The sequence below is a fragment of the Alligator sinensis genome, unplaced genomic scaffold (assembly GCF_000455745.1).
Source record: "Alligator sinensis unplaced genomic scaffold, ASM45574v1 scaffold482_2, whole genome shotgun sequence".
Taxonomy (NCBI): domain Eukaryota; kingdom Metazoa; phylum Chordata; order Crocodylia; family Alligatoridae; genus Alligator; species Alligator sinensis.
Genome location: NW_005842678.1, coordinates 324135 through 336707, shown reverse-complemented (window position 1 = coordinate 336707; position 12573 = coordinate 324135). Strand labels below are relative to the sequence as shown.

Here is a 12573-nt window from a genome sequence, read left to right as displayed (position 1 = left end):
TGCTGCTGTTCAGCTACATCCTATATTACAGCAAAATAACAACCAAAAAACAAAATTTGCATAAGGTTCATTACAAGCTCCCATATGAACTACATTTAGAGTACAATAGTGCAAGGCAATCATTTTAAAAGTATGCTGTAAACATGATAGCAGTGGTACACAGGTTGAGCAAGGTGAATACACTGTAGTTATGGATAAACCTCTCAAATGCTGTAAGTACAAGAGACCATGTATTGATGGAACTGCCCAAAAGAAGTCTGGCCATGCATATGCGAGAGATGAAACCTCCAAACGACAGAAGCGAAAATCCACATCTCTTAATCACTTGAAACCTGAGATAAACGCAATTAATTCTGAAAAAGGATATCAAAACAGAGGTTAGTTGTGATTGTTGTGTTAGCTCAGCTGGTATGCACAATATGTTACCTAATAATAACTGCCTGCCTTTTGAGCAACAGAAAGGAACAAGACATGCAAGTTCCTGACCGCTACCAAGTTCTCTCTCATTCAGCAATTTTTATCTATTGCAGAAGAAAACTTGAGAAAACTTAGAATCTTTCAAAAACTTCAGATTCCCAAGTAACCTTTCAGAATGCATAAACAGGAGAAAAGAAGGTAACCTCTTATATTTACATTTCTATGAAAAAGGGAAGTGAAACTGTACTATAAAACATCCTCTTGGCCAGCCCTGTTGATAGTTATTAAATTAAAATTGCAATTACTACATTATTCATTACTATGAATAGTCATAAATAATTTTTCTTCATACTAAAAAAATATAGGCTTGCTTATGCCATATCTATGTACATCATGGTTTCTGAAAACTCAGGTATTTGACCACTTTTCTAATACAGTAGAACTCGAAGTTGTGGTCACAAAAGGAAAAGAACAGAACAGCAATTCACAAACCTTGACTGCTACTATCTTTGTAGAATAGTGAGGGCAAAAAAAATAAATTGTATAAAATAGGCTTAATCCCATAAAGTTTGCCAAGCAAATCTTCTCTGAAAAGCGATTGTTATATATTGTTATTAAATTTCCTCATCCATAGCATAAAACACCAGGCACACATTTACACAGAAAGGCAAACCTTCTGATCACCAACATCTTGTGCTGCTTGTAAAAGACTCTCTAAACTCTCCACTTGAGATATAATTGCTTCCTGTACTTCCTGAAAAGATTTCTGGGTAATATTTAAAAGCCTCAGCAGTTGTTTGCTCTGATTAGGGGAAAGATCTTGGGCATGCTCAGAAATGAAGAACTGAACATCAAACGCAGTGGACTCTAGTTGCATTTTTGTATAGGCAACCTCTTTTGCAGTATTCTGTAAATAAAGAAAAGAGAAATAACCAACAATAACAAACATTCACTAACTGACAGGGCATATTTTTGAGAAAAATATCACTGTTCTATGTACCTTGCCCCATGTTTAGATATGTTTTTGAGGCAACTTTTAGACAAAATGGGGATTAATATACAACACCACCAGGCAACTGGCTGAGTTTGTGGAAATATTGCCTTTATGATCATTAAGATTGCTTATGTTAGGGGCCAAATAATGTAGGTGCTCAACACCTTTTTCTTTCTCTCTCTCCTCACTTTTCAGAGGGCTAACTGACCTGTAGAACTGAATTGTTGGCTCCAGAGTTGAGTTCATCTACTTGGCAAAAACAGTATGCAGGGATGCAAAAACAGTATCTCAAGATGTAGAAATATAAGCATGCTTAATTAAGGTATTATTTTTCTTGACTTTCTCTGACCCTTGTGGCCACATTCTGTCCACATCCATAATGTAAGAAAAAAACCTCTCATTTTCAGCTATACAATTAAATTACTAAGTATTTTGAAAACTTATTCAAACCTAATAGTCACCATGAATTTTACAGTTTACATATGTGTTTAAATGCTTGGTCTATTCACTGAAGTATTCCAGTTTTTTAAATGTATAATTCTCGATTTTTTTTCCTTGATTTTGTGTCTAAGTATCTACTCAGTGCTGCTTGAGAAACATATGTAAAATTTAGTGAAAACTGACATTTCAGCATTAGGATATAAATACAATAAGACAGGTTGAAACAGAACACTTCCAGGGCCATGATCAGATCTGTTACAGCAATTACAGACAAAGGTAGCACTACGGTATCTATTCTGTTGGCCAAAAATCCTCCTTCGGGTTTCAGAAAAGGAAAGGCAGATGAATGTTTTAATGTTGGCTTATTATACATGTTTACTTGTCATTTAAAGCAATATATCCCATTAAATAGTTGCAATTTAAAGTGCAACTGTATAAAATAAAACAAAATTTTTTAATAAATACCTACATTATTTTAACTTTTACCATAAATGATACCTGCCTTAAGTAGTTGTAAGTTTTGCTTTACATCCTCTATATCACTTGTATTTACCATCAAATCATTCACAATTTTACTATTTTCTTTGATCCAGTCTGAGAACTTCTGAAGTCTGCTTAGATGTTCCCAATGCAGTTCTGCAAGCTTAGACTAGAAAGGGAAGTTATAGCTTTATGTAGAGTATCATAGACAAATAAGCCACAAGCTGGTATTAAATTAAAGAAAATACACATTTCCCTCGCCAACTGCAGGGGTTAGGTTCTGGAAAGTTCCCATGGTTGGCAAAACAGCGGTTGGTAAGACAAAAAGCTTACAGGGAAAATGGCAGGTGGCGGGCTGACGCACAGCCACGGAAAACCATGGTTATTCAAAACTGTATACCATGGTAGCCAAAATGGTATATAGAATATTAAGCGTGGATACTCAAAACTGTGTTTGGCAAAACCATGGTTGGCGAGGAAAACTTGTATAAAAATCATTCTTACTTACCTTTAATACACAGGGTGGTCAACCGGGTGTAGGCCTACCCCTAGGGGTACTTAGACAGGTTACAGGGGGTATGCGCCAGCGGGTGGAGACGGAGCATATCCAGGGTGAAGTGGCAGTGTCTCCCCTGGCGTGCTTCCCTCTTACCTGGGGGAGGGGTAGGGAGAGGGGGAAAAGGAGGGGAGGGACACGGTGGCCTGCCCACCCTCACCCCTGGCTGAGCCGCCAGGCTTGGACTGTCCCACAATCCAACCTGGCCGAGGCTGCTGTTCCCTGCTTCCCTGTTTCCCTCCCCAACAACCTGGTGTGGCAGGGAGCAGAGAAGCCACGCAGGGATCTCTTCGCCTGCTGTTCCTCACTCTCCATTGTCCTAGTGATGCACCTGCTGCACGCGGGGCTGCACTGAGGGCTGAGGCATGGGGCTGCGCCCCTCAAACCAGTGGCAGGCACAGAAGGTGTGCTGCCAGGGCAGCACAGAGTGGGCAGCAGCGGGTGAGGAGATCCTCACGCAGCTTCTCTGCTCCCTGTCACGTCGGGTCATGGGGGAGGGAAGCAAGGCAGCAAGGAACAGCGGCAAGCAGGCCTGCTGTTCCCTGCCACCACAGGTAGGGGAGCTTCCCGCCACTGCATGCATCTCCGGCAGGGCTGAGGACCACCTCTGGCTGTGGGGTGGGGGAGAAGGGGAGGCACGAGCAGGGCCAGGGGGTGGCAGGCTGATGCATGGCCACAGAAAACCATGGTTAGCCAAAACTGTATACTGTGTTACCCAAAATGGTTTACAGAATATTAACCATGGATACTCAAAACCACGGTTTGCAAAACTGTGGTTGGCAAGGGAAACCTGTAAACATTTATTTTTATTTAGATAAAACCAAAACAAAATATTCCTTTTAAGTTGAACTACTTCAAACAAGTAAACAAAGAAACAAAGAAGTTAGATAGGTACATACCATTTCAGTGTCAACAGCAAGGACTATTTGTTTTGCAAGATTTGAAGATATATCACAGACCACATAAAAAGCCTTCTGCACATATTCATAGCTTATTTTTAGCTCCTTAAGTTGCTCTTTAGGAATATCTTTGTGATAAGACTTTAAAAACTCCTCCGTAGACTTCAGATCTTTTTTTAGAACAGCAGCAAAACTGGCCAGTCCTGATTCAAATGACTGCAAAAATATATATCAGGTGTATTAAATATACTTAGGAAAAGAGGTTTAAATGTAAATTAATTAAGTAATTTAATTAATTTAATTTTAAAATTTGAACCGAATGTGCTATCTCTTGCTCTTGGGACTATTTCTAGCATTCACCATCAAGAGGCACATCCAAACAAGCACACACGTGCCTCTTGCAGCGTCTCAAACCCCTTTGAGACACGGAAGACACACATTCGGAAACAAAAAAACATTCCCTGTGCTGCATATTTGCAGCACGGGGGCAAACTTAGACCCCTGGATATCCAGGGGTAAAAAAACACACCATGAAACAGCAGTGCAAGGCACGGTCCTGGGCCATGCCCTGAGGCAACTGGATGCTCAGGTCCTCCATAGAGACGCTTTGGTAACCAGCCAGAGGTCTCTGTGGCTGTTCCTTGCCCTGCTGCTGAAGCATACTGCCTGCCCATATGTTCCGGCACTCAAAAACAAAACAAAAAAACCCCAAACCCCGCACTCACTGGCCGTAGCAGTGGCTGTTGGGGCTGCTAGGGCCTCATAGCAGAGCCCCACCATGTGGCAGGGCGCAGCAGGCAGCGTCCCCAGCCACCTGGAATCCACGCTGCCACTGTCAGATCATGCGGGTGTTTCACGGCTCAGAAGGGCGCCACGAGGTACTGCAAGGCACCACGCACCGTCTGGTAGCTTGGGGTGGCTCCAGCTGACACTCGGAGCCCAGTGCCACTTGGCCCCAGCGGCCCTGAACTCCCGGACAGTGTGAGGTGCTCTGCCTGATCTGACAGCGACAGCACGGGTGCCAGGCGGCTGGGGCTGCTCCCCGCTGCCCCCTGCCATGCAGGACTCTGCCATGAGGCCCCAGCGGCCCCGACAGCCGTTGCTACAGCCGGTAATGGATATTTTTGCAGGGAGTGGGTGGGGGTTTTTTGAGTGACGCTGGGGCTGGGCAGGGCAGCGATTGGGGGCTGGGACCGGGTGGGGAAATGATTGGGAGGGCTGGGGGAGCAAGCAGGTGATGGGGCAGAGTGTCTCTGTGGAGGACCTGAGGCTCTGGTTGCCTCATGGATATTTTTGCCCCAGATATTTTTTTTTTGGCACACTTTTTTGCCCAGGGTTTGTTTGTTTTTTTTGTTACCACATGTGCCTCTTGCAGCATCTCAAAGGGCTTTGACATGCTGCAAGAGGCACATGCACACTTGTCTGGACACACCCAAGGTATCCAAATGCTACTTCGTGCACCTTAGAAATAAGCAATATACAACTCTTACCTCTAATTGTTCAAGTTGGGATTTTAGCATTTCCAAGTTGTTACTAATCGGCTGCTGATTATCTAAGTGGAATTTCATATCCTGAACCACTGTCAAATCTTGTTGCAGTTTCTTAGTGTACTTTAAACACAGGTGTACTCCACTGATCAACTGAAAATAAGTTTTAAAAAAGAAAAAATATTATCTAAACAACATGCATAAAATTAAGAAATTAAGCAATATAAAAATTGCTTTCATTACAATTTGTTTTATATTTATCACTTCAGTGTTCTTTTTCCTGGCTCAGTAATGCTTTCCCATATTTAACATGTGATTCCTTTAAAATGGAATGTATAATTGTATAAATGTATAACAGTCCATTTTTACTCACCTTGTCAGTGTGGTCATCTCGTGGATCAGCTTCTTTAATTTTAAGAACATCCTCAGGAAAGCTTTTGGGAGGGCTGCTTGACTTCTCAGCCTGCTGGTCATTTTTCAGAGCAACAGCTGTGTTGTGTTCCAGTGGGCTCCCTGTTAGAGTTTCCAATCCAAAATTTGACAGTTCTGTTGAGAAAAAAGGACAAAGCTCCTTTGCTTTGCCTTCACACTTATCACCTTTGGAGGCATCAGCAGCCTGGGAGCTGGTAAACAACTCCTTTGTCAAATCTCTCATAAGCTTCTCTAACCTATATGAACATTCATCTCTGGGTGGGATTTGGAAAATTTGTTCAAGTTGAGAAGTAATAAGTTTAGGAACAGTACCTTTTATTTCTTGGTCTCTTTCATTCTGGGACTGTTCATTCATTGTTTCAGATGGACTATCCATCTTCTGCTTGTAGGAGTCTGGCTTTAGTATATCACGAAGCAGGTCAGGGCTTCTGTTGTCACGCCAAAATAATAGAATACTGTCATAATCCTCTGATGGTATGCATGGTGGACCAGCTGCCAATGAAGATCTAATTTCATCATTTTCTGGCTTGATATTTGACTCACTGGAAGTCTCATTCCCCAGGTGTGTGTCACCAATCATTTTAAGCACATTTTGCATTAAATTTTTTGTGTCAGAGTAATTTAAAGGTTCGCCTTCTTGCTTGCCGACTTTCGACTTGTTTTTTAAAATATTTTTTAAATCTTCAATTAATAAGTCAGATACTTCAGGGGAATGTGAAATATCTTCCTCTGCTTGGGGGTCTTCCAAGAAAACCATTTCTCTCTGCAGTGATTCAACTGTCATTTCTTTCCTGATACCATTTTCAAAGAACATCGTTTCATTGGTTAAGACATTCTCTCCCTTAATGACTTGTCCACTGCTATGACAAACCAATGTTTCATATTCCTCCCGTGCACTATTGCCAAAGCTATCACTTATATTACCCAAACATCCAGCTGAAAAATTTGTTGTATGTATGTGTTTCTCAGGACACATGGTTTCACTGTCCCCTGGTTCTTGGGTATTCTCAGTACCTCCTAACATGTTAACTTTCTTCAAGGCAAATTCATGGCCACATAGAATGTTATTATCGGAAGTATCTTTAAGAGCATTGTCAGCTTTTTGATAAATAACAGTTCCTTTTTCTTTGATAACTTTAACTTCCTTTGATTTTACCGTAACTGTCAGGAGAGGAGTCTCAGTTTCTGAGTTTAATTTGTTTGGATCAGTTCCCCCACTATCAGTTATACTGTCAGCTTTCACTAAGTGTTTTGCATTCTGAACAGCATTTTCCCCAGTGAAACCTTGCTCAAAGTAACAAGAGTCAGTCCCATCCAGTTCTGACATGTTTTTTATTGTTATACTTTTTGCACATTGTTTCAAATAAGAGGAAAGATCAAACTCTTCCTCAGTTTCTGGTTCCACAGTATCTAACACATTGTAATGTCCTGACCTAGCATCAACTGAGTCTTGACCAATACTTACTTTGTCTTCATTCATAACAGCACATTCAGTGCCTGTTTTAATAACAGATGCATCAAATATTTCTCCGAGGTTTTCCATATGAATGGGACTTTTACTTAATTCTGCAATATGGCTGTCTTTTAGAATATTAACTATATTTGCATTTTGTTTAGACATTTCAAAACCTTTTTCCCTTTGACCAGGTTTCTTATTTGTGATTGTTTGTATTGGGTCAGTAACTGAATATGGACTATCACTATTGTTTATATAAGACACAGGCCTGAGGGTTTTATCATCCATTTGGGAAGAATCTACCCTAAAATGTTCTATGCAGGTCACCTTATTTATTATTTGCTCTTCAGCAAGAATGCTATCCTCATCTGGCTTCTGTCTTTGGCCATGATTTGAATATGATTTTGATATGATATTGTTATTTTTACTTATGCTGTGGTCAGGTAGCAGATCTTCTATTTGAATATTTTTATTATCATTAGTAATTAGCTTACTACAAGTAGATTGTGATGCACAAATAGGCACAGAGTTTATTAGAGTTGCTTCATTCAGACCAAGCCCAGACACATGAGTTTTATGCAGTGTGGTATTACTTTCTTCACTACTAGATGACACCCATTCAGTGCCCGGGCTATTTCCAGATTGAAGGCTTGCAGCAACATCTTCTAATATTTGTTTACTTTCTACAAAATCCTTGTAAGGACTTTCAATTTCTTGCTGTATGTCTCCTTTGTTTTTATCTGTAAAATCAAAACTGTCCTCACCAGAACTATTTTCAATATTGGATTCTAACTGCAAAATAGTATCATCTGCCATGGGTTTTAAAGGATGATAATGATCCAGGGTATCAATATTTTGATTGCATTTTTTCCTATCTTCAGTTTCTTTTGAAGGGGCAAGGAACTGGTCACCAGTGTTTTTATCAAGATGCTGTGAGTAATAAATAGCCATTACTTCATCATCACCAGTGTCAGTGTCATAGCTATCATAATCATAATCCATATAATCATAATCTTTCTCTTCCTCTTGTATTTGTTCATACTTATCCTCAATAGAGTCACTCTCTGTTTTCATTTCATATTCCTCACTTCTATCTCCTTCGACTTTATCTTCATACAGCTTTAGTAAGGAACTAAGACTGCTCTCCATGCTTTCTTCACTTTCTGAAGTAATTTCTGGTTTCTGCCCTTTCTTTTCCAAGGTCCATGTACTTTCTATTTCTTCTTCAGGGATTGTCTCCAACATTCTGGCACCTTCTGAGCCCAGATTTATACTTTCAAGTGTATCTGAATGATTTACTTCATCTGAGCACTGTATGCTTCCTCCAATATTGGCTACTTCTACTTGCAAAGAATTTTTTTCTTCTCTCATGCATATTAAATCATCTAATTCTTCCTGGACACCTAAAGAAATGTCCTCAGGCTCTGGGGTATCATCATCCTCAAGCTGTGAGGTATCATACTCATCCTCATCTTCAGAAGTGTCAGAGGAATCATCGTCTGAAACCTGAGGAGTGTCATAGGCATCATCCTCATCATCATCATCATCAACCCGAGGAGTGTCATAGGCATCATCATCGTCGTCATCATCAGCCTGAGAAGTGTCATAGGCAACATCATCATCATCAATCTGAGGCATGTCATAAGCATCAGCAAACTGAGGAGAGCTGCAGGTTTTGCTGTCATACTCATGCTGCAAGTGCTCAATTTCAAACTGAAGGATGCCTTCATTCCCTCCCACTGGTAGAGCACAAGGTTTACACACACTATCTCCCAGAATTAAGTTGCTGTATGTAACACTGTTGTCCTCTACCAGGTGCGCACCAACCATGTCGGTACTGCCTCCCAGAGGCTGACCACCATGTATATCAATATTGTCTTCCAACAGAGTCCTGCAATGAGCATCTCTATTTTCTTCCAAAGGTAGCTTCCAGAGGCCATCAGTATGATCCTCTAAGGGTAATCCATGATATGAATTGGTATGAACCTCCAGGGTTGACCTGCTATGTGGATCAGTACAGTTTTCTAGTGATGGTCCACAATGCTCTTCACTATAGTTTTCTAGGAACGGCTTGCCAAGTGTGTCAGTATAGCTGTCTACCAGTAGCTCACCATATTCATTATCTCCAGACTGTGGTGTGCCATGCTCATAATCATAACAAACAAACTGATTCACTAATTCTTTACCATGAAGTTCTCCAGAAAGTCTCTTTCCAATGTCAGCATTTCCAAATAAATTGGGACTGCTGTGAACATCATCTTTTCTCTTATCTTTACCAGTTAACATACTTGTATCAGCAGGCTGCAAAAGGTAAGGCCTACATGTTGAATTGTTCTCCTGACCATAAGTAATATCACTGCTTTCTTCTACTGTACTGACTTCACTATAACTCGCCAAATCGTTCACACCCAATACATTTCCTAACATTTTACAAGTCTCTTTTCCCCTACCCTCTCTTTCATCTGATATGCTAATTTTGTTTTTATCTCCTGTTGAAATAAGATTGGTTTGTAAGTCACTTAGGGGATGCCCTTCAATATTTCCAGAGTTTGCTAGCTGATGTACAGGCTTACACAGTTCCATTTGTTTCTGTTCAGGATACTCCTGAAAACTTTTGATTGCATTTTCCTTTTCAGAGTTTTGAGTGCTACTTACTATACTTCCAGGTTTTTCTCCAGGTTCATCTAAAAACATGTTCTCTGTATGTTCAGGCTGTTCAAAACCATTAGCATTAAAATAATCTGCTCTATTGCAGAAATCTTTTTCCTGGGAACATTTATCATTCTGAATATTTTCTTCAGATTGCTTTATGTTACTGTCACTGAAAGTGTTCTGTGCATCATTATGCACAATCAAGACATTCCTTGTGACATTACTGAACATAACATTTCTAGATTGCTTCAGATCTATTCCTTTTGAATTTATGCATGTGCTAGTGAATCCTCCTTCTGCCACATCAGTACTGTATGCATAATCACCACCTTCCACCAGCATGCTGACAGCTTCATCTAGTTCTCCATCATACAACAGGAGTCTCTGCCCAGTGTTTGCATCCATATAACTATTTATCATCAGATATGACACGAATAACTTTTTGGCATGCTCTGAACTATGAAGTATAGGCTCTTCGGTACCAGACTCTTCTTGTTCTTGCTCACGATCATGAAATACAGATGGCTGAAATTCATAAGATGATAACCATCTCGCAACATTTTTAGAAGAAGACTCTAAATCTTCCAGGTTAGGCATTTTATCAGGTAAGATCACATGGTTCAAAACATTCACAGTACTACCATCTATTAGCCCTAATTGTGCAGCATTATCCAGACTGAGTACTTCACAAGTTTCTGGAACATAGAGAGCAGCTATTTTCTGTCTGCCATTTAATATTTTGCAGGCCAGCTCATTTGTTATCATTCCTTGATGCAAAGATGTGGATACTGGGAATATTTCACCAGTATGAGGCCAGATGAGGCCAACAAAGCCTCTTTTTGCTTCCAGTATCAACAGTGCACTGGTAGATGATATTAGGTTGCACTGTATAGCTTCATCTACAGTTAAGCGTTTGGCTGAATTTGAGCAGAAGATTCCTCCGGTTTGAACCTGGTAGGTCAGAATCCCAGAAGCAGTATCCTGATCTATCACTCCTTCTTTCATGGCTTCTTCCACTGTCATTCTTTGCCCTGAGTCAGGTTCAATTATACCTCCAGAGAGCAGCTGTGCCCCCAGCAACCTGAACATAGTTTCACGGTCAATGAGTCCTTCATGGGCTGCCCTCAAAATAGTAATCTTCCTCCCACTTTTTAGTGTGATTCTACCTTTTTCTAGTGATTTCACAGGTAGAAGTCGTAACCCTGTTTCTTCATGAATTATGCTTCTCTGAATCATCTCCTCAAGAGAAATCTTTTCTGCAGTGTTGGGGTCTATGAGATCTTTGTAGGTATCTTGTCTTTCCAAAAGCTTTGAAAACAGTGCTGGAGAAATCAGGTTCTTCTCAAAAGCTTTGTGCAGTGTTAAGTGGTCTCCACTACCTGGCACAATCAGATACCCAGTAGAAAGCTGATTCTCAAGAATTTTAATAGCCAAAGACTCTGAAATTATACCTTGATCTAAAGCATATATAACTGGAATATTTATGAATGATAACTCTGAAATAATTTTTTTAGCATTACTTAATTCCTGCAGTTGCTGTAGAGTCTGTTCATCAATAAGTTCATGTGCTTTAGCTTCTTCAAGATCAAAACACAGACCTAATTCTGGCGAAATTAGGCCAGATAGAATCAGTTGATTCTCAAGCAACCTAATTCCAGTATCATAGTCTATTAAACCTTTCAGAACAGACTGAAATACTGAAAGGACTTCTCCAGTAGTTTGATCAATGATACCAGCAATGACGTTATCCACCTAAAAAGGGATATAAAAGAAGTGTTAAGATTTTTATGGATTGTACATATTAAACTTTTTTTTGGCTTTTGAATACATGCTAAGCATAAAATCATCTACTTACCAGGACTGGAGCAATGCTGTGAATGTTAGCAGCTCAAATGCGCAAGTGATCTATGTCAGTGAATCAACAGCACACGATGTGATATAAGATTTAAAATCAACATGCATCTGTGAATTGAAAACCTATGCTTTGCATACATAAATAGGGTTAGTGAAAGACAACAGAATAGATGATTGTATAGTGAGCAAGTAGGACATATACCTGGAAGGCAAATTTTCATGCTCTAAGTGTCTGTGAAAGGTTAGAATAATCAGAAACAGTATGTGATACAAAACATCCATGCTATTCATGTTTACAGCATACAGCACTTTTGCACAGACACCCAATAATGTGGAATCAATATTATAGCACCCGTATACTGTAACTAGTTGGCATGGAAAGCATGTAATCAGTTTAATATTATTCTAAACTAATTACACAAGACATTGCTTCTACATGTATATGCACACATACCTTTGAAATACATTTTTGACAGAATTCAAAATTCTGTATTTAAGATTCAGATCTATTCATAAATGTATTTGCAATATTTCATTATTGTGCATGCCCCCAACTATATACCCAATTAGAATTTAAAGAAAATCTGGACCATTACTTATCATCTAGAATGTATTTGGGAGAGTATAAAGTAGAAATTAACCCATGTTATGTTATAGTGTCATATTTTTGCAGCACAAACACATACTTATCTAGCAGTCAGAGGATGACTTTTAAGAGAAGAGTTAAGTGATGAATGATTTGCTTTATCTCATCATGCAAGGCACACTGTATTAAGACTCTGCACAAATTCTGATGAACAGAATGTTTATATGCACACATAAAACTACTTATTATACTATACAAACTGCAGTCATTTAATTCAAATTATAGCATCCTGATACATACAATCAAATGCAATTTCTTC

The 12573-nt window shown here is 39.7% G+C and overlaps 1 protein-coding gene across 29 annotated transcripts in view; it reads right to left on the bottom strand.

The window, feature by feature from the left end:
* DST (dystonin) overlaps positions 1–12573 on the bottom strand; it is a 428507-nt gene that overhangs the window by 161687 nt on the left and 254247 nt on the right. For 28 of the 29 annotated variants that reach the window (XM_025215834.1, XM_025215826.1, XM_025215830.1 and 25 more), the window contains 6 exons: positions 5648–11566; positions 5278–5427; positions 3788–4003; positions 2355–2501; positions 1091–1324; positions 1–20 (listed from right to left, as the gene is read on the bottom strand). In XM_025215834.1, the coding sequence (XP_025071619.1) occupies positions 1–20; positions 1091–1324; positions 2355–2501; positions 3788–4003; positions 5278–5427; positions 5648–11566 (6686 nt within the window). The remainder of the gene's footprint in view (positions 21–1090; positions 1325–2354; positions 2502–3787; positions 4004–5277; positions 5428–5647; positions 11567–12573) is intronic. The other variant, XM_025215829.1, reaches the window with a different exon arrangement.